The 21207-nt window shown below is 44.0% G+C and overlaps 1 protein-coding gene across 3 annotated transcripts in view; it reads left to right on the top strand.

The window, feature by feature from the left end:
- The first annotated feature begins 2343 nt into the window (after positions 1–2343).
- CYFIP2 (cytoplasmic FMR1 interacting protein 2) overlaps positions 2344–21207 on the top strand; it is a 108049-nt gene continuing 89185 nt past the window's right edge. For 2 of the 3 annotated variants that reach the window (XM_063085651.1, XM_063085652.1), the window contains exons 1-8: positions 2344–2460; positions 3954–4043; positions 9921–9998; positions 11546–11647; positions 14257–14438; positions 16252–16348; positions 17717–17845; positions 20033–20137. In XM_063085651.1, the coding sequence (XP_062941721.1) occupies positions 2344–2460; positions 3954–4043; positions 9921–9998; positions 11546–11647; positions 14257–14438; positions 16252–16348; positions 17717–17845; positions 20033–20137 (900 nt within the window). The remainder of the gene's footprint in view (positions 2461–3953; positions 4044–9920; positions 9999–11545; positions 11648–14256; positions 14439–16251; positions 16349–17716; positions 17846–20032; positions 20138–21207) is intronic. The other variant, XM_063085653.1, reaches the window with a different exon arrangement.

Below are 21207 nucleotides of genomic sequence, written 5' to 3' on the forward strand. Positions count from 1 at the left end.
GAGATGAATCTCATAATCATTAAGTGTAGTCTCACAATGTGAGTCTGAGCACTTGGGAGGAAGTATATGGTAATGAAAATGATCTCAGACTGTGGAGCAGGACAAAGCTGGGCTCCAGCCCCAGCTCCACCACATGCCAGAACTTGACTTTGTGAAATTACTTCAATTCTGAGCTTTTCTTTGCTCATCTGTAAAATGAGAATAATTATAGTGCCTACCTTTGTAGGGTTGTTGCGAGATTAAAATAGTCAAATGCTTGGTACAGTGTCTGACACAGAGTAAGGGCTAAAGAAATGTTAGTTTTACTCTTATTTGAATTAATGAAGAGAATTATTAAGGCTTTGGAGGTGGTAGATCATTATGCCCTCTAAAATCAATAACCCCTCCTATAAAATGGACCTAATAGTAACGTAAGAGAGAAGACAGTCTTTTGTACAGATTGGCAAGTGGTTTTGCTGTAGAACAGAATGCCACACTTAGAATTCTAAGGAGAGAAGAGGAAGAAGTTTCTGTGTGGAGAGCTCCTAAAACCACCCCTGGAGACCAAGCTTCTGCAGAGGGCAGAGAGGGAAGTTTCTTCTGAGCTCAGTATGCCCTTGATGTGGCCTTCACCGTTGCCATGGTGCAGGACAGGAGGGTGTGTCTGAGAACTCAGTGAACTGTGAATCATAGCTGCTCAGTAGTAGGTAAAGGCTTCGCCTGGGGTCTGCCCTCCCAACCTTGGGCCTAAAGGAGATTCTAGTTTAGGGGCAACATGACCTTGGGCATACTCTGCAGCTGTCTTAGTTCTTCACAGCCCCTGGACCAAGTTCTCATGTTGTTGATCGTCTTTTCCCCTGGTGTCTGACACTGCATTTCCTAACAAGTGAGGCAAACTCACTGACATTCACAGGAGAAATTCCAATTTAAGCCAGTCTCACGTCTCTCTGAGACTGTGGGTGGGGAGGAGAGATTCTCTAACTAGCACAGTGGGCCTTCTCTTTGAGTCCTTACTCATATGTGTTAAAGGGTTAGCTTTATTTTTATTATTATTAATTTTTTTTATAAACCACAGTTTTTACTTTTTATTCATCTCTCCCATTTATCTATTTTATTTTACTTTGTTTCTGTTTTTGTAATGATCAATCCCTCTATTCTCATTTCTTTGGGTTGATTTTTTATTCTTTCTTTAGATTTTTGAGTGGAACGTGAGCTTTATTTAGTTTCACTTTTATATTCTACTAAATGCATTTAAGACATTTATTAAGACATTTTTAGTTTTAAATATTTTAACATTTCTATTAGAATTCTATGAATAACCTCATAGAATAATATTTTCTATGAATAGCCTCACAGTATATTTTATAAATTTTCAAAGGTATGGAATGTTTTTGCTATAATTTGCATTGTTGATTTCTGATTTCACTGCACTATAATCAGTGAATGTGACTTTTAGGATATCATAATTGAAGGAAACTTGTGGAAACCTGATTTATAGCCCAAATCATTATCAGTGTTTAATTAGTAGTTCACATGTGCTTGAAAAAGAAATGAGTATTCTGTTTGCTGGATGCTGACTTCTTAAAACAGCAGTTAGCTTGAATTGGTTAACTGCACTGTTCAGATCTTCTTCAGCTTCTCTGCCTGACAAAGTTATCATTGAAGCAGTTGCACTCTGTCAAGGTCTAAGACAGAAAAATGTCCATTTAGGGCTGATTTGTTTGGTGTGGCTGACAAAACATACCCAGGCCAAGGGAGACAATGGCTGTTCCATCTTTGCAAACAAGGTTGCTTTGCAGGAGTTAAATTCTTTTAGCTCCATGGAATTAGTCTGTGCAACCTAGGCTCCGGTTTCCAGTTGACTCTCTCGACTGTCATGGTCATGGAAATTTGTACCGTGCGATAATTTAAGGGTGAAATTTAAAGATAAATATCCTTATGAAGAACAAACAGTGGGGCTAACCATGACCCATGTCCTAGCATTGCTCATTATGTGAAGTCTCTTGCCCTTGGTCACATGGTTGTGTGGGTATCACATAACTTCTCTGAGCCTTGCTCCTTCATCAGTTGCATGGATAGAATACCACTTTCCATGCTGATCACACAGGGCTGTGGTGAGGCTCAGCCAAGGTAACAGACACAAAAGTACTTTGTAAACTGTAACAAGGTCCTCAAATACAAAAGGTTCAGGTTGAAGGCACCTTGTGAAGAAGTGGCAAGTGGAAGTGGCCTCAATGCATCTCAACCCCTTTATTCTCCAGAAGCCAGGCCAGGGTGAGGTTGAGAGAAATGTTTGGAGGACCCTGAAATTCTCTGTTGTCCTTCTCTTCCTTCCCCTCAGTGCAGAATTCAGAAACTGCAGCCATGACCACCCACGTCACCCTGGAAGATGCCCTGTCCAATGTGGACCTGCTGGAGGAGCTGCCCCTCCCTGACCAGCAGCCATGCATCGAGCCTCCACCCTCCTCCATCATGTACCAGGTAATGAAAATAGCAAGAGTGCCAGGGGGCCCAGAACTCTGGGGACCCCCCTCAAAGGCTTTGCTGTGAGGGCAGAGGGAAGGGGAGGTGCATCCCAAAGGTGAAAGGTCATGGGCTGATGGAGTCCCCTGTGCACTCTGGATTAGCTAGTAAATGTACACCAGGACTATTTCCCTCCCTGAGGGGAGGCTTGTTGATCTGTTCTGACCCCAAATACTTTCCCGGCCATTCTTGCTGCTGCACCAACCAAGGTTTTGGCAGCCCTGACCTCATGAATTAAATATTACAATTTAGAATTCCCTAGAGCCTGCCTGGGTAATTACTTTTTCTTCCTGTATGTGAGAAGAGCACTACAATCCCGCACAGCGGCTAATGGCTGAGGGAAGCCGGTCACAGTTGTTTGCTTTTGCCTAAGAGAGCAGAGCTTTTGATAAACCACCATCAGATTGTTCTAAGCGTGATCCCACCAGGGCGGGGAGGGCATCCTGCAGCTGGAGCCAGCCTTGCAAATAGCCCTGTGTCTGGATGTGCCAGGCCAGAGGCCATATGCAGAAAGAATACGTTGATTTGACATGTTTAGCTGTATTTGACTTTTTGATAGTTCTTGGGCTGCTAAATGAGACTAAATATAAATACATAATATGTTTTTAACTTCATTCATTGGTTAGATTTATTAAGCACATGCTTGAAGGTTCAACACATAAACTTCTTTTATTCCAATTTTCTCATCCAGGTTAAAATTTTAATTATGCAAATATCATTTTTTATTGCAAGAATTACAGAAAAATATAACAAATAAAAGTTTCCCTATAACTATGCCTATATATACAACATACCATATGGTGGAAAGGTGTTTTTTATTTATACACATAGTTTTATATATAAAAATATGTATATATGTATGTATGTATGTTTTTACCAAAAGGGAATCATATTATATATATTTCTCTGTGAGCTGGCTTTTTAACTTAAGATTTGTTATGAGTATTTTCCCATGACAATACCACAACATTACCACATTATATTTAACCACCTCATGGTACTTAGAAGTCCATTGTATGGATTTATAAAGGTACTTCAAAAAGTTTGCAGAAAAATAGAATTAAAGGATAATGTGAATCTTTCCATGAACTTGTTGAAGTATGCTTGTATGTTTCTGCACCCTCAGGTGAGTATATCTGGAATGGCTGGATCCCAGCAAAGCACATCTTAACTTTTAGCAGCTATTTGGGCTTCTATAGTTTAAGCAGTCATGTCTAGGGCTCAGCTGAGTGGCTGGTTCCTGATGGTAAGCAGATGCGGGCCCTGTCAGCAGCCTGCTCTTGCCCAGTGTGACCAAGAGTGGGATTTGCGGGAGGAGGGGCAGGATGAGAGGTGATGCAGTAGTAGGTTTCTACAAAGAGGGTTTTTTGGCAGCAGTTTGCTCCCTGGACACCAAGCCACCTTGGACCTGTTTTCCAACAACCAAATGCTTCTGTTCTCTAATCCCACAGGCTAACTTTGACACAAACTTCGAGGACAGGAATGCATTTGTCACAGGCATCGCAAGATACATTGAACAGGCTACGGTCCACTCCAGCATGGTGAGTCTCTGTGACCTACATGTGCATACATGCTCCCTGTTGGGGTGGGAGTGGCCATGGGCAGCTCCTCACACCAGGGGCCTGTGCTCAGCTACTCCAAGACCCCCCTGCCTCAGTGAGACCCATGTCCTTAAGCTTACTCTCACATCCTGCCCCATCTCCTCTTGGTGCCAAGGGGCATACTGTTCCCCTTTATCTACAGCTTTGCAAGTCCTACTTACTGTTGACTTAATCCCCACTACTCACTTCCTTGAGCTTCTGTGGCTTTTTGGGTTAATGTGATTAGATCCAGCCTTGTCTTATATTTTATAGATTACTGGCTGTGTGGAATTATCTCTAGAGCAAAGCAGAACCTTCCTCAAAAAAGGGACAGTGGCTTTGGCTTTGGAAGAATACACTTATTGACTTGAGGAAGCTGGTGGCCTAAATCATTTGCAAATGGAGACAGTTATTATTTTCTTTCCTAGAGTCTGACCCATCTGTGAGAGATCATCCCCTTCCCTCTTGGGCTTTTATTGATTTTGTTCTCATGCAGCACTAAAATTTGAAGAATTCCACATTCCATGTTCACAGGCTCTGCCTGTGGCTCAATGGACCTTTCTCACTATATCAGTTATCTTCTATAACCTTGTCTTAACAAGCCCTACTTATTCATTCAATAACCATTGTGTACCTGGTACCTGCAGAGTACTGTGTAAATGCTGGAGAGATATACAAGAACAAATAGGGGCCAGTCCTGTTTCTCAGTGAGTCTGGTGGGAAATAGACAAGGTTACCATTTATCGGACGCTTTTTCTGTGCAGATAATATTTTAGATACATTGTCTTATTTACTTCTAATATCGACACTGTGAGGTAGAGTCTGATACAATACCCATTTCACAGATGGGGAAAACTGGAGCCCAGAAAACTTTAGTAACTTACTCAGGGTCCTGCCACTGACAAGGGATAGATCTAAACCTAGGTCTGTCTGACTACAAAACCTGTGCTATAGACTACTCTGTGCAAATAAAAATGCACATAGTTAAGGGTAAATGTCATGGTAAAAGTTCAAAGTTCTGTGTTTTTGAAGGGGCCTTGTGGGTCAAAGAAAGCTTGATGAAGAAGTAGCTTTTGAGTGGGGCCTTATAGGAGGGTAATGATACCTTATACTTTAAAGTGTATGTAAAGTATTCTCATACATGATATCAGTGGAACCTCATAACAACCCTGTGACTTGCAAAGGGATCATTATACCCATTTTAGGGATGAGAAACTGAAGCCTAGAGAAGTTAATAAGCAAAGTTGCTCATGATCCCACAACTAGTAAATCACAGGATTGGACCTGAAATCCAGGACTGATTCTCAGTGCTGATCTCTTTCCCCCGTACTCTGCTGTCTCATTTAGTTAGAACTTTATCATTCAGAGATGAGATGGGGAGGGCATACCAGGTGAGAGAACCAGTGTGAACAAAGGAACAGAGGCAAGAATTTTCAGGGACTACCCGGGATTGGACTATGAGGTACATATAGTGAAGTTGTTAATAGTATTTATTTATTTATTTTTTATTTTTATTTTTTTTAAAGATGACCGGTCAGGGGATCTTAACCCTTGACTTGGTGTTGTCAGCACCATGCTCAGCCAGTGAGCCACGGGCCGGCCCATTAGTAGTGTTTATGGAAAACTAGATAAGGGTCAGTACATAGAGGGTGTATTAGTTTGCTTGGGCTACCATAACAAAATACCACAGACTGAGTGGCTCAAACAACAGAAATTTATTTTCTCACAGTTCTGGAGGCTGGAAATCCAAGATCAAGGTGACCACAGGTTTGGTATTTCCTGTAGCCCTTGTCCTTGGCTTGTAGGTGGCTCCTTCTCACTGTGTCCTGACATCGTCTTTTCTCCATGTGCACACATGTATGTTGTCTCTTTGTGTGTCCAAGTTTCCTCTTCTTGTATGGATACCAGTCACATTGGATTAGGGGCCTCCCAAATGTCCTCGTTTTAACTTTGTTACCTCTTTGAAGGCCCTATCTCCAAATACAGTCACATTCTGAGGTACTAGGGGCTTAGGACTTCAACATATGAATTTGGGAGGGGAACACAACTCGGCCCATAACAGAGGGCTTTAATTCATTTAATAAAAAATCAAGAGCAATGGAAAATTCTCATCCATAGGAGAGACATGAACAGAACTCTGTTTGGGGGTAAGTTTCATTTGTTAGGTACATGTAGAATGAGTTGTAAGGAGTGAGTCAAATAAGTCAGTCACAATAATTAAAGTTATCTGCACTGGAGGCATTGAAGGCTGAAGGAGGGGGATGGCACAGAAGGATGGCTAAGAGGGTGTGGTACGTGAGACCCTGGAGGTTAACTCCACCTGGCTGACAATCAGCTGGGACTGTACTGACTGAGGTTTCCCAGAGATAACTGGGTCAGGGACCCCCAAAGGGAAGTCAGAAGGAGAGGCTGGTTTGGAGGGTGATTGAATTCGCTTTCTATTGCTGCTGTAACAGATTTCCACAAGTTTAGGGACTTAAAACAACACAAATTTATTTGCTTATATTCTCTAGGTCAGAAGTACGACATGAATCTTACTGGGTTAAACTCAAGGTCCTGACAGGGCTGAGATCCTTTCTGGAGGCTCCAGGGAGAATCTGTGTCCTTGCTTTTTCCAGCTTCTAAAGGCTGCCTGCATTCCTTGGCTGGTGGCCCCCAGCCAGCAATCAAATCACTCTGACCTCTAATTCTATCCTTCTATCTCCTCCTCAGCACCACAGCCACCCCCCACCTCCCTCTTTCACTCATAAGGACCCTTATGATTACACTGGCTTCCCCAGGATAATCCAAGATAACCTCCCCAACTAAGGCTCTTTACTTAATCACATCTGCAGAGTCCATTTTGCCATGTGAGGTAACATATTCACAGGTTCTGAGGATTAGGATGCAGACATCTTCGGGGGATTATTATTCTGCCTACAAAGGGATAGTGCTGATGTGGTTTAGACATGAGTCAAGAGTAGGGTGTGCTGTTGACATTCTTGGACAACACCAAAATCTCACTTCAGTCAACAGTTTCCACTCTGTCCTTGCTCAGTCTTTCTAGAGTAGCTATCAGCAGCAACATGGGTCCTTAGATGCTCATCTTCTTGTATTTTTCTTGCCCACACTTGGGCCAGGTAAATCTTCAAAGGGCAGGATAGAGAAAAGAAGAGGAGGAGAAAGTGCATGAATCGTATAATTGACCGGCGATATGAAGGAGTTGAGGGTTCTTTGCTAGGGGTGAGTTGGGGGTTGAATAAGTGCTGAGAGATACAGTCTGTCACTACCAGCCCTGAAATTTGAGCTGGACTCACACTAGGTTTAAGTCATGCATTTACAGAATCTTAGAAGTGTCAAGACCTTAGAGATCCTTAGTCCCACAGCTGTCAACCGGGACTGCACAAGGGAATTGTTTTAAAAAAAAAACAAAAACAAACAAACAAAAAAACCCCTGCACCTAGGGATTATTAAAAAATAAGAATCCCCCAACCCCCACTCCAAGGACGAATATTTAGTTAGTCTGGGCATGGCCTGTTAGTTATTAATATTTAGTTAGTCGTGGGGCATCACAAGTTTTCAGAGTTCTCCAGCTGTCTCTAATGTGCAGTCAGGTTTGAGAACCAGTGATTGAGGCTGACTCTTTATCAACAAATAAGGAAACCATGACATTTACAAGTTAAAAGATGGGCCCAAGAAGAGCCAGGACCAGAACTCAGGTCTTTCAGAGCCCCCCACCAAGGGCTCTCTCCACCACAACATCCTGTCCTCCATATTCCAGGCATAATTATAAAACAAATCTGGCTGATGGTCAGCTGTACTGTCCATAGGGCAGAGTCCACATCTTCTTGTTCACTGACCTGTTCCCAGCACACAGCACAGAGCCTGGGACCCATGAGTGCTCAGTAAAACATTCTTTGAATGAATGAGTTAGAATTATTCACACCTGGTGGGCAGTGAATTTGATGCTAAAAGTAGACACATGTTCCTCGCATTAAGGCCACTTCCCCTTTTTGACATGTGTTCTGAGGCAGATGACAGCAGGAGACACATGGGCTTGATCTTGGTTCCCTCTGGTCTCAAGGACAACATGTTACTGATTTTAAAAGTTTTCTAAATTAAGAATTGAAAGTGTGACTTGTCAATGACATTTGCTGTTGAAAACAGAACTGTCATAAGTAATAAACTCCAAATTAAATCTCATCTTGTACAAACAAGATATAAAATAGATATGTAGATTTAAATATAAATCAATAAAGTTTCATTTTTGTAAAGATACAAGCATTTGCAAAGAGAGAGAGTACAAAGAGAGATGGTCTAGTAATAATCTTTTTTTTGTATTTTTTGAGGTATACTTTCAATAACATAAAACCATTTAAAGTGTACAATTCAGTGGATTTTAGCCTATTCACTATCACCATCATCTAATTTCTATCACCCTAGAAAGAAACTGGAGACCTGTTAGCAGTCACTGCTAACTCATCTCTCTCCACATCCCCTGGCAACCACTAACCTACTTTCTGTCTTTATGGACTTGCCTATTGTAGACATTTCATCTAAATGAATTATAAAATATGTGGCCTTTTATGTCTGTCTTCTTTCACTTACCATAACGTTTTCAAAGTTCATCCATGTTGTAGCATGTACAGTGTGTCATTACTTTTTGTGTTCATTGTATGAACATGCCACATTTTATTTAGCCATTCATTAGCTGATGGACATTTGGGTTATTTCTTGTTTTGGCTATTATAAGTAATGCTGCTATGAACACATAAATCTTGAATCCACACAAGTTTCTGTGTGGATGTATGTTTTCACTTCTCTTCGGTGTACACCTAGGAGTGGAATTGCTAGGTCAAATGGTAACTGTAGGGTTAACATTTTGAGGCACTGCCAGACTGTTTTCCTAACTCACTTTACAGATTACCTAGAGTGTATATGTGTGTGTGTGTACCTGTATGTATTCCATTTATTCTCATAAAATTCTATGAGATTATTCTTATGTAACAGATGACTACATGGAGAATTTTAGGATAAGTGATTTCCTGTAGACTAAACGGATAATAAGTAATGAAGCTGGGATTTGAGCCCAGATATTTGGAGCTTGAGTTTAGGACTCTTTCCATGGTAGCACTTATCTGGTGAGATGAGTCATCTCTGTATTTTTTAGGTTCATTTTTCATGTTGTTGTCGGTTTTGCCATCTGCTCTGCTTATTAATTTTTAAAAGTTAGTACTTTTCTGCTTATGAAATAGTGACATAAACTCTTATAAAAGTAGGAAATTATCACTTATATCACTTATATATTATATCATTTATATCACTGTATGATATAAAAAGTAAAACAATTCAGCCCCACAGAGAACTTGTTATTCATAACTTGGTGCATATTCTACCAAAATTTTTTTTAATACACAATAATATACATTCATAATTATTACTGTTTGTTTTGTTTCTTAACCTATCATACATACTGTTTTGCTACTTGCTTATGTTCTTGCTAGTATTATATCTGGAACACCTTTTGCTGTGGGAACACGTAGCTCTGCCTCCTTCTTTCTAAAGTGACCATCCATGTGTTTGAAAAATGTGGCCTCCTTGCAGAGTCCCTGGGCATCCAATGAGGATGATTTAGCTCGGTTCTTCTCAAATTTACTGTGCATCTGAGTCACTTGGGAATTTTGTTTAAATGCAGATTCTTATTCCAGATTCTTATTCTTAATGCCTGAGATTCTGCATTTCTAATAAGTCCATCCCCACAGGTGATGCTAATGCTGCTTGTCCACAGACCACACAGTGAGTAGTGAGGATCTGGAGGCGTGTTGAGAAGCTGGTGCTGAGGGTGTTTTGCTTTTTCAGAATGAAATGCTGGAGGAAGGACATGAGTATGCGGTCATGCTGTACACCTGGCGCAGCTGTTCCCGGGCCATCCCCCAGGTAAGACTGTCCTTGCCATGTGTCTCTCTTGCCTTTCTAGGGAGTGTAACTACCCCCATCCTATCCCAAACCAGAGAGCTGACCTTCTTGAGGTGGCAGGGAATAAAGTAGGGCTTCTTAGCTAAGGAAGAATGCCGAAGACATTCAGAGAGCTTGCCATAAAACTGATGCCAAGGACCTATGCTCAGGGACTTATTAGCAAAGTATTTGTTCAATGTATTTCATTTCAAAGTTAGTATATGTTAACTGTATGACACCCAAACCATTGCAGAAGGGTATAAAGCAAAAAGCAAAGCATCCCCACCTCCTCACCACCCCCAGACCCACCTCCCACCTTAGGGTCATCACTGTGAACACTTTGCTACATATTCTTCCAGATCTTTTCTCTGGCATGAATATTATTTTGTAAGTTATTATCATTTACAAAAGTGTGTTATTTCTTTTTTATCTGCTACTTGCTTTTTTCTCACTTAATTCTTTATTATTGACTTTTTTCATGTTGACACATACAGATATTTTTATCATCACCATTGTCATCATATAATTAGTGAGTCCTCTCGTAGCAAAATCAACAAACCACAGGTGTGTAAACAGAAACATTCTTCCCACTTTCTCCTAATTCTAGTCCCCAGTGATGATTACTATTAAGTTTGTTTTGTACGCTCTCAGATTTTCAGTGCCTGTGTTATATGTAAACACACACACATACACACACACTGTTTTGTTTTGCTTAACAAAAATGGGATAAAATTATACTTACTGTTCTGCACCTTATTTCACCTGTCAGTTTATGGTGGCCATCTTTTTAGGTCAGTTCACATAGATCTATCTTATTTCTTTTAGCAATTCATAATGATATTGTATAATTGTATCACATTTTATCAATTTAATCATCAACTGATGGCTATTTAGTGTGTTGCTACCATTTTAAGAATTTCTAATCAACAGTGTAAGATTGTCCTTGCATTTACCTTCACTCACTCTTCAGATTCATACTACCTGTTAGCAGTCTTGGTGTGCTCTGTGATTCTGATGTGCATGATGGTGGAAAACCACTGGGCAGGAGAAATGGGTTGCTTGATGGGCACATTCTACATGGGCCAACATTGCCGGGGTATGGTAAGGGGAGCTTTGTCCCAGGTGCACCCAGAGCACTGGACAGAACATTTATCTCTGCTTAGAATCCAGCTGAACCCCACTGGAGCAGGATTGGGGGAAAGGCTGAAGGAGGGAGAGCTTGCAGATCAACACAGATGTGTGTACAGCTCATGGAAAGGGCACAGACAGAGAGAAAAGGAGGATAGTTCTGTTCTCGGGACCAACTGGTTCCTTTTCTGCAGCCAGTCTCTGGGGAGCACTCTGCCCCCTACCAGACCAGTCAGACAGGGGCTACCCCAGCCTTCTCTCATTAGGATGACCATATCAGTTATCATCCAAAATGGAGGTACATCTGAGAGTGAAAAGGGCCCTATTAAGACAGCAGGCATGAACCTGGCCTGCCTGGGCAAACCAGGCTGTAGGAACCCCACCTCTCTCCCTTCCAACAGGTGAAATGCAATGAACAGCCCAACAGAGTGGAGATCTACGAGAAGACAGTGGAGGTGCTGGAGCCAGAGGTCACCAAGCTCATGAAGTTCATGTACTTTCAGGTGAGCAGAGGGGTGGATCTGCATCAGAACCCCCACTCTACTGGCCAGTGTGGGGATCTGCACCCTTGACCTTGGTGTTATCATCTGCAAATATTTTCTGAGTGTCCCCTGTACAGCCCTGGGTGAGTGATACATGTGCCCCTGCCCCTGTGTAATTCACATCCTAGCGAGTGTATGAGTGTGTTTTAGGTAGGGGGAGAGAGACATACAAACAATACATGGTAGTTTTCAGGGCGTAATAAGTGCTGATAGTAAAACAGAATTTAGAAAAAATTCTGGATTGTTGATTATCTGATGTGGGCGCCACGTTAGGACAGCTCCTTGGGAGGTGGTATTCTCATGGAGGTCTGTATAATGCTAGAGAGGCTGGCATGTGATGGCCGAGAGGAGGAGGGTTTCAGGGAGAAGGCACTGCAAAGGCAGAGGCCCTGAGGCCAGATGGAGGTTGATGTGTATAAGAAATAGAAGGAAGCCAGGTTGGCTGAGGTTAGTGAGAAGAAGGGAGTGGTACAAGGCAAGCAGGGAGAGATAGACAGGGACCCGATCGTATATGGCACTGCAAGACAAGAAAAGAGAGTGTGGATTTTATTCAGGTGCCACAGGAAGCCACCAGAGGTTTTTAGTGACACGATCTGATTTGAGGTTTTACAACATTATTCCAGCTGCCGTGTGGGAAATGGATGGGAGGTGGGGGCAGAAAGATATCAGGAGGGGGCACGTGGGATGGCTGGGAGACCCGCTGGGAGGCCAGGAGGAGTGATCATCTAAAGGAGGAAGAGAGAAGAGGACTGGGGCAAGCTGGTTGAGCAGAGATGACAGAGGAAGCCTGACCAAGCAGGTGGATTGCCACAGTTGTATTGGAAGTGGCTGAGGTGTGCAGGGTGAACATGTTAAGGCTGGTTGCTACCCCAGGGATGCACACTCACCGCCCTCTGCTGTTAAGCTGAGCTTCACAGATAGTCTTCCTGTGTCTGCCCTGTGCCCAGCACCATGCTGGTGCCCTGGGGGCAGGAAATGGGAATGTCCTGGGAAGGTGCCTGTGGAGCCCCACATGCAGCACAGGTGAGGTGTGCCACCTGTGGAAGCAGAGAAGCCCAAGTCAAACCCAGCTCTGCCACTTTCTGTGCCTGTGAGAGATGTAACCTCTCTGAACTTGAGAACAAGAGTTCTCACCTTGGAAAGGTGCCTAGTGCACAGGTTTGTGGTGAGGATAAGTGAGGTCTGTTTGTAAAGAGCCATGTAGAGCCTGGTTACAGAGTAGGTTTAACACATTGCAGCTGCAGTTCCACTCCTAGGTATCTACCCAAAAGAAGTGAAACGTGTGGCCCCCGAAAACTAAACACAGCAGCCTCTTAACTATTCTCCTGCTTCTGTCTTTGCCCTCTACAGTTGGTTCTCACCACAGCAGCCACTGTGGCCCTTTTAAAATATAATTGATACCACATCACCCTGCTTCCCACGTCTCCCCAGCTCGCTCATTGTCAGAGCCCAGCCCTCACAGAGGCCTGCAAGTGGCCCTGGCCCCTCTGACCCTGTTTCCCCTCCTTCCCTGCACTCCCCACCTCTACCTCCCTAGCATCCTTCCCATCCCTCAAACATGCCTCAGGGCCTCTGCACGGCCATTCACGCTTCCTCAGTTATCCTCCTGTCTTTCTCCTTCTCCTCTTTTGAATTCTTTTTCTAAAAGTCACTTCTTGATGATTTCTTCTCTGATCTTCCTCCTTAGAGGGACAGCTCCTCCAAGCCCCTCCCTTCCCTTTTTATTTTTCTCCAAAGCATATATCACATTCTGATAGAATTTTTTTTATAGATGCTCTTCAACTTATGATGGGGCTACATGCTGATAAACCTGTTGTATGTTGGAGATATCAGAGTCGAAAATGCATTTAATACACCTAACCTACCGAACATCATAGCTTTGCCTAGCCTACCTTAAATGTGAGCAAAATCATCTGTCAACACAGAACGCTTCAGGGTACCAGCTGTTTACCCTTGTGACCGCATGGTTGACTGGGAGCTGCAGCTTACTGCTGCTGTCTAGCATTGCAAGAGGGTCTTACTACTCTCCTATGAAAGCAGTTTGCTTTCACAGCCTCGTAAAGTCAAACCATTGTAAGTCAGGGACCATCTCTACCTCTCTCACTAGAACATAAGCTCCTTAGACCAAAGTTTGTTTGCTTTTCCGTTTTGCTCCCTGCTCGACCCCAGTGCCTAGATTGGTGCCTGGCATATAGTAGGTGCTCAAGAAATAGTAACTGGGAGAGTGAACCTCTTTTGCTGTCTGAATGTCTCGCTTACTATCGGTCAGTCTTATCTCCTTACTGTCTGGTGCCTGACACTGTCCTAGGTGCTGCAGATGCAAAAGTGATTAAGATACAGTGTTTCTCAGCAAATGCGTGTTGAATGAATACATTAGTTTGACTCACTTGGGGCAGGTTCCAGGCTCCCCTCTAGAAATCAGCTTTGGGTCTAAGGTCTCATCTGAGAAAGACCACCTGGCAGATTGGCCTTTCTCTAAGTAGTCCAGCTGTGACATGGACCCTGGGGGAGCCTTGACCCTGCACCCCACCTTGCTGCCCTGTCCTTACCCGCTGCCCCTCTGCCTGCAGCGCAAAGCCATCGAGCGGTTCTGCAGCGAGGTGAAGCGGCTGTGCCATGCTGAGCGGAGGAAGGACTTTGTCTCCGAGGCCTACCTCCTGACCCTGGGCAAGTTCATCAACATGTTTGCTGTCTTGGATGAGCTCAAGAATATGAAGTGCAGCGTCAAGAATGACCACTCAGCCTACAAGAGGTCGGGGCACCCTCCCCCTCTTCCTTCCCCTACCCGGGCCCCTCTTCCTGGGTAGCCGGCCAAGTGGAGGAGGAGGATGGAGCCCTTCTAACCAGCTCCTTTTCTGGTACCACACTAACCATTCCAAACACAGCAGACTTGGGCCTGATTCAATGTGGCTTGAAGAATAGAGTGCAGAGCTGGATCTTTGGGGAACTTGATCTTTGCAGGGTTTCATGTCTCCAGAGGGAATTAAATCCTCATTTCCCCCATCTGTGGAGGAGCAGCATTTTCTCTTGCCCCATGCATTACGGGACCAGTAAGATAATTATAAAATGATTGCATTAGTCATCTTCTGCAATAATTAGAAAGCTAATTCAAACTGCTTATGCAAAAGAAAGAAATGAATTGGCTCGTGGAACTGAAAGGTGCAGGCATACCTGCACGCAGATACTCAGATGACATCAGCCTGGGTCAGCCCACCTCTCAGCCTCACTTTGCTTTATATCAGCTTTATTCTCAGGCAGGCCCTGTGTCCAGCTTTACTGCAGCTTCCCTCCAGCCTGTGAAGCAACCCCATCTTCTCAGAAAGGAAAGGATGCTCCTCCTTCCACATACATTTGCAAAAAATCCCAGGGAGAATTGCCTTTGATCCAGCCTGAGTAGTGTGTGAACCCCTCTGTCAGTCACTGGGGTGGGCAGTGGGAGTGCTCTGATTGGACAAATGCTGGCCCTTGGAGCTGGCGGTCTGTGTTAGCTCATAAGAAAGAGGGTTGAGAGTAGGGGAGGGGTCATTCCTCTCCAGAAACCAGGATACAGTTGCATGAAAGTAGAGAAGGCAGTCAAAAGCAACAGGTGCTCTTTATGTTGGCCGAGGCTCAGTTGAGCTCCACGGTGTCTGGACACATCTCTTGGGAAGGATTTTCTGTGTCACTGATAAAGAGGAACCCTTGGAACCCATCCTCCCGGGGTTCCAGGGAAACTGGGAGAGCAAACTGATTCTCACAATTTTATTCTCCTAAGTTAACTGTGAAACCTGGGGTGCCCTGGGGTGCAGGCAGAGCCCATCTCAAGGCTGACCTAGAAATGGCAACTTCACAGAGATTTTATAGACAGCTCATAGTACAATATCTTCCCCCAGTTCTCCCCAGTTGTGACTCCCCTCCTTATGACCACAACTGACATCCTCTGCAGCCCGGCTAGGGTAATGAGCAAGGCGGTGTCTCATCTCTGTTTTCACAGTTCGTGGTGACACAGGCTACACCACCACCAGTTAGGCGGGGAGGTCTGGGCAGCTGCAGGTTTCCCCCTTTAAGTCCTGCTTCTGTGGCCTACACCCACCATCACTTCACCTGTAATCCTGTTCTGTTAAGTAGACTTTTGTTTTCCATAAAATGCTTTACTTTATAAACATCGAAGTTTTCCTACAAATAGCAGAATACACAACAAAAACAAAGTACCCTGCCTGTGATTCTTCTCCATAATTTACTGGGCAGCTTCACTGGAGGTCACAGCAAGGTACAAGAAAGCTCATTTTATTCCCTGTCTTTCCACTCCTGGCTGGTTGATGGGATGCTAGTTCCCCTTAAACTTTCTGAGATTTCAGAGATTTTTGGTGCATTATTGCCTTTTAATTTCAGGTACTCTTTGCAAAGGCATGAACAGTCCCAAAGTAAATAACTCGAGAACATACGCTCCTTTGACGTTAGAGTCGCCTGTGATATTCAGAGCTTGTTAACCTCAAGGGACAATGCCACTCTGGGTTAGGTGGTGTGGGAGCCCATGAGGTGTGGTTTAGGCAGGTTGTGTGTGGACATTGCTCTCCACTTTTCAGGGCAGCACAGTTCCTAAGGAAGATGGCGGATCCTCAATCTATCCAGGAGTCGCAGAACCTTTCCATGTTCCTGGCCAACCACAACAGGATCACCCAGGTGAGGGCAGACAACATATTAGTCCTGGCCTGTCGTCTCGGGGATGCAGGCAAGGGTCTAGCGGTTGGGTGAATGAGCACAGTCCACATCTTTCATCTCCACTGCCCTACCAGAGTGAAATAAAGCTTTAGGCTTCAGAAGTTTCCCCTCCCAGCCACAGGTGGCCCCGTCACCCTCTCCAGTTTGTGTTCTCTGCAAGTCTTCTCACCAGTGCTCTGTACCTGCCTCAGTGTAGAGGTTGACAGCATGGGGTCTGGAGTTAGCTACCTTGTTTTCTAATCCTGGACTACCACTGACCCATTGTGAGACCTTGGGCAAAATCTAAGCCTCAGTTTCCTCATCTGTGAAATGGGTCTGTTATTATGAGAAAATTATGAGGATCCTTCTGATAGGACTATTTTGAGAAATAAATGAGATACTATATTAAAAAGCCCTTGGCATGCAGAGCCTGACAAATGGTAAGGGCATAAGAAGACATAGCTGTTATTACTGTCACTGCTTTGCCAAGGCACACCTACTCAGCTGTTACTCTCCTGTTCTGCCCAACTTAATGTAACTTGTCTCACTTTCTGTCAGTTCAGCCTAAACAGGCACCAGCTAGAATGTCTGCAGGACCCAGCCAAGACTTAGAGGAGCCTTTCACTTCTAAGGGTTTTCAGGCTCAAATCCCTATCACAGAGGCCCTGGGGTTGACAGGGGCCTTCCTACTCTAACTGTAGAAGGCTGCTCAGTGTCTGAGGCTCCAGGTTTTCTTTCCTGAAGACTGAGCCCCCTGTTGCCTGTAGAGAGTACCAGTAATGCCCTCCTCTGGGTATCCCTCAGGGGCCATTTGTCCCTTTGGAGAGAAAGGGACTTGAGAGAAGGGGGACCCCAGACCCTTCTCCAACAGGAGATGTTTCTGTACTGCTGTGTCCTGCCAGAAGGGAGACACCTGCTGGCCCAGCTCTCTTCCCCTGGGTGTGTCTCCCCTGCCACTGTCTGAGGTGATATCTGAGATAAGTCCACATCCTCAAACCTAAGCTGAAATTACTACAGGCCTGGTGCTGTGAAACGGAGCTGCTTTTTAGCTCAGCCCAAGAAAGCACTTTCTAACCACAAGAATAAATGCCAGGAAATAAAATGGAGGACCACAAGGGGGTGAGTTCCCTGCCATGGGAGGTGTGCAGGAGCTCTGACCAACCACTGTGGGGACGTGAAGGGGAGGGTTCCAGCGTCAGGTGCAGGTTGGTGTGTGGGTGCCCCCCACCTGGGTCTTCAGTGGGGTCCTGCGGTCACCACTGCTACTGGCTGTGGGCCTTCTGCAGTGGTGCTGGGGAGGCTGCGGGACGGCATGTGCGCTGCCTCACCAGAGGGGGCGCTGCTGTTCAGTGTCTCCATCAGCAACTGGAAGTGATCCCAGGCTATGAGGAGCTGCTGGCTGACATTGTCAACATCTGCGTGGATTACTATGAGAACAAGATGTACCTGACCCCCAGTGAGAAACACATGCTGCTCAAGGTAAAACTCCCTGTGGCCACGCACCAGAGGACCTGGGCTTACCTTCTTACTTAGAATCATTTTTTAAAAAGTCTCTTTTTTCTTACTTAAACAATGTTTTGTAACCTGCTCTTTTTCTTTAATATGCCAAATAACACCATTCCAGATGTCATTAAGGATATTTCTGCTATGTAATTTTTAATGGATGCAGAGTACTCCATTTTACGGGGACGTTGTTATTTAACAGATTTCCTATGGTTGGATATTTGTTTTCTAAACTGCATTGAACACCCTTGCAACTCAACCTTTGTGCTCATCTTTTTGTCCAGTAAGACTTCCTGGAAGAGAAATTGCCGACTCAGAGGGAAGGCAGAAACTTCAAGTTTTTGCTGTATTTTGCCAAAATGATCATAACTGTTTAATCAGTTTAAAAGTTTCATTCCAAAATTATCAAGTCATATTGTGGAAAATTTGGAATATACAGAAAAACAAAAAAATTATATCTCTCACAGTCTTTCTGCCCAGAGATGACACTTTTAGCATTTTCATGTATGCCCTTCTAATTTTTTCCTCTGTTTATATATTTTCAAACTATACAATACAATATTAAGTTTATGTAATTTTTATCCCATGTCATTAAATGTATTTGAAATATTATACAGCTGTTAAAAAATGTGATATGGACAAGACTCCAATTCTTTAACTGTTGCTCTATTGTTAGCTGCCTAGGTTGTTTCTAACTTACCTTCGACAGTTGTAGCACTGATATGAACAACTTTCTTCAGATTCTTTATATCCACTGCAGAGCCCCTTTTGATTCTTCCTTCTCCACAAGCTTATCTCTCAAGGTTCTCCTGGTAGTTTTCCTTTTTATCCCTCTCCTTAATGACACTCTTGCTTTTCTAAGAATCCCAGCCCTGTGTTAGTGTACTGGTCTTTACATTTCCATAGCACATCAATTAAGATTGCAGTGCAGCTTGGCTTTGTGACTAGTTCACTCTGGCTTCCTCCTGACAATCAAAATCCAGAGGAGTCACCCAAAGTCTGCATGCTTCTCACCCCCAGTGCTGTGCCTGGGCAGTTACTGTAGCTCTCCCCAGGCTTGTTGCTTCCAGAAACAGATTACTGAATTCCATTCCACCAAGCAGTCGTAGATGCTGCCTTCAAATTGTAGGGCCCTCCTTTCTCTCACCTCCCTTTTATCCCTCCACTCCCCAACTTCCCAGCCTTGTTCTCTACAATCTTATACCCTCTTCAATCTGGCCTCCGGCACTGCTGGCTCATAGCTCTCTACCGTTTTTTGTTAGTGAACTCAGATGCCACAAGGGGGTGCCATCCCTCCTTAAATGCAAGAGTCTGGCGCTCATCCCACTCAACAAATGCACTTGAGGGGGAAGTGACCTGAACAGTCTTCTAATCCAGTCCCTTATATCAGATGAGAAATAGAGGCACAGAGAGAAGTGACTTTCCCATGGTCATGCAGCTATCTAGACTCCCTTAAAAGGAGCAAAGCAAGCCAGCATTCAGGAGACTATTACGTGGACTGAAACAACAAGAATGTCAACCCACTTAAAGGGCATTTTAAGGAAGAGATTTGTTTTTAAAAATACAGTCACCAATGGTTCTTTAGGAACCTTTACATTGTTGTTTCCTTGGGGAAAGAGGTGGACATTTTTACATTCATTGGCTGTTGAGCAAGTGTTCATCAAGTGCCTGTGACATGCCACACCCTGCAGATGACAGGGTGTAGGAAGCAGTCCTTCCTCTCAAGAAGCACCTCCACGCAGATTCTGTGGATAGATCCTGTTCACATCCCATCTCTGTAGCTTAGCTGTGTGACCTTGGCAAGCGGTCTAACCTCTCTGGGTCTCTGATTCCTCATCTATAGAATAAGGTTGTTGTATAGAACTTGACTGATAAGGTTGTTGTGAGAATTAAGAATAACACTTGTTAAAGCCCTGAGCACAGACTCTGGCCCATAGTACGGGACAAAGAAATGGCTGCCATAATAATATTAAGTAATTCAAAATTTCCTGTTGAAATTAGACTTGTTTCCTGTATTTATTTGAATATGCATGGGCTTTATTAATAGAACATGTGTATAGGATGTGTGTGTACACAAACACACACGGACCTACTTTTTTTTTTTTTTCTTAACTTCTGTAGCAGATGTGACTAGTTTCTGTGCTCTGCCCCTTCTCATTCTAGGTAATGGGCTTTGGCCTTTACTTGATGGATGGAAATGTCAGTAACATTTACAAACTGGATGCCAAGAAGAGAATCAACCTTAGCAAAATTGATAAGTTTTTTAAGGTCAGCAACTGGACACGGGGCTGGGCAGGGGGCTGGGGATACCAGAGCCAAGATGCCTTTGGGGAAAGGAATGAAATTAGAAGACTGTGGGGCTTGTTAATTGAACTGTAGCTCTAAAGATCCAAGGAGGAGAAAGAGGATGTGAATAGAATAGCAGGACCTCCACCTACCACTGATAGAGGAATTTATGCTATAGAGGGCTGCCCCCTGAAAGTCAAATATGGGGTTCCAAGTCCCTGGATTCAGCTGAGATCTGGCTGGGAGGCCTTATGATTCTTTCTGCATTCTGCTTTTTTCTTTTCCTGAAGTCCCATATCACGTAAAGAAAGATACAGCCTAGAAGACAGCGCCTGCTTTAATTTGCAGTATAAATCAGAGCTCACAGGAATAAGAGGGTTAAAGACTGGATTTTACATTGAATCACATTTGCAAAATCACAGCCTCTTGCCTGGCTCTCCAGAGGCCACCTCAGCCTGCCTTCCCCTCTGGGCAGGATGCCTCATCAGCATCTATCATATATTCAGCCCATTCCACTGCCTCCAAGACTTGGTCTTTTGGCCCCAGATTTTTAAAATTAAAAATTTGCAGTTTTGTTAAGCCTTTGAGGTTTTTGCAAGAGGATTTCATACTTTGGAATTGAATTCCACACTGTCAATTTATTCTAGCATTGGGCACTGCAGGGCTGGGGGAGCGGGGGTCAGACGTGGGAAAGCCCAGCTTGACATTAACAGTGAAGCCCCCAAAGGTGTGGTGTGGGTGTCAGTAGGCTGGGCCTGGGTGCCACTAACTCCTCAAGGTTAAGGGGAACATAAGTCACCAAGTGGAATCCTGTGGCTTTGCTTCACTTCTTTTCAAGGCTGGAACTTTTACTTTTCTCTAGAGTTTCCCCAAATGATAACGGGGCTCATCTTGGGAGACACTTAACAAAATCTGCCTTAAGTCAGCATGAATGAAATGGGAGTAGATTAGAAGAACACAGCCTCTCAACAGATAGGCCTGGGTTTAAGTCCGGCTCTGCTGCTTAATAGCTGGCAGACTTTGGGAAAATATCATAACCTCCCTGAAACTGA

This window comes from Cynocephalus volans, chromosome 2, assembly GCF_027409185.1.
Source record: "Cynocephalus volans isolate mCynVol1 chromosome 2, mCynVol1.pri, whole genome shotgun sequence".
NCBI lineage: Eukaryota > Metazoa > Chordata > Mammalia > Dermoptera > Cynocephalidae > Cynocephalus > Cynocephalus volans.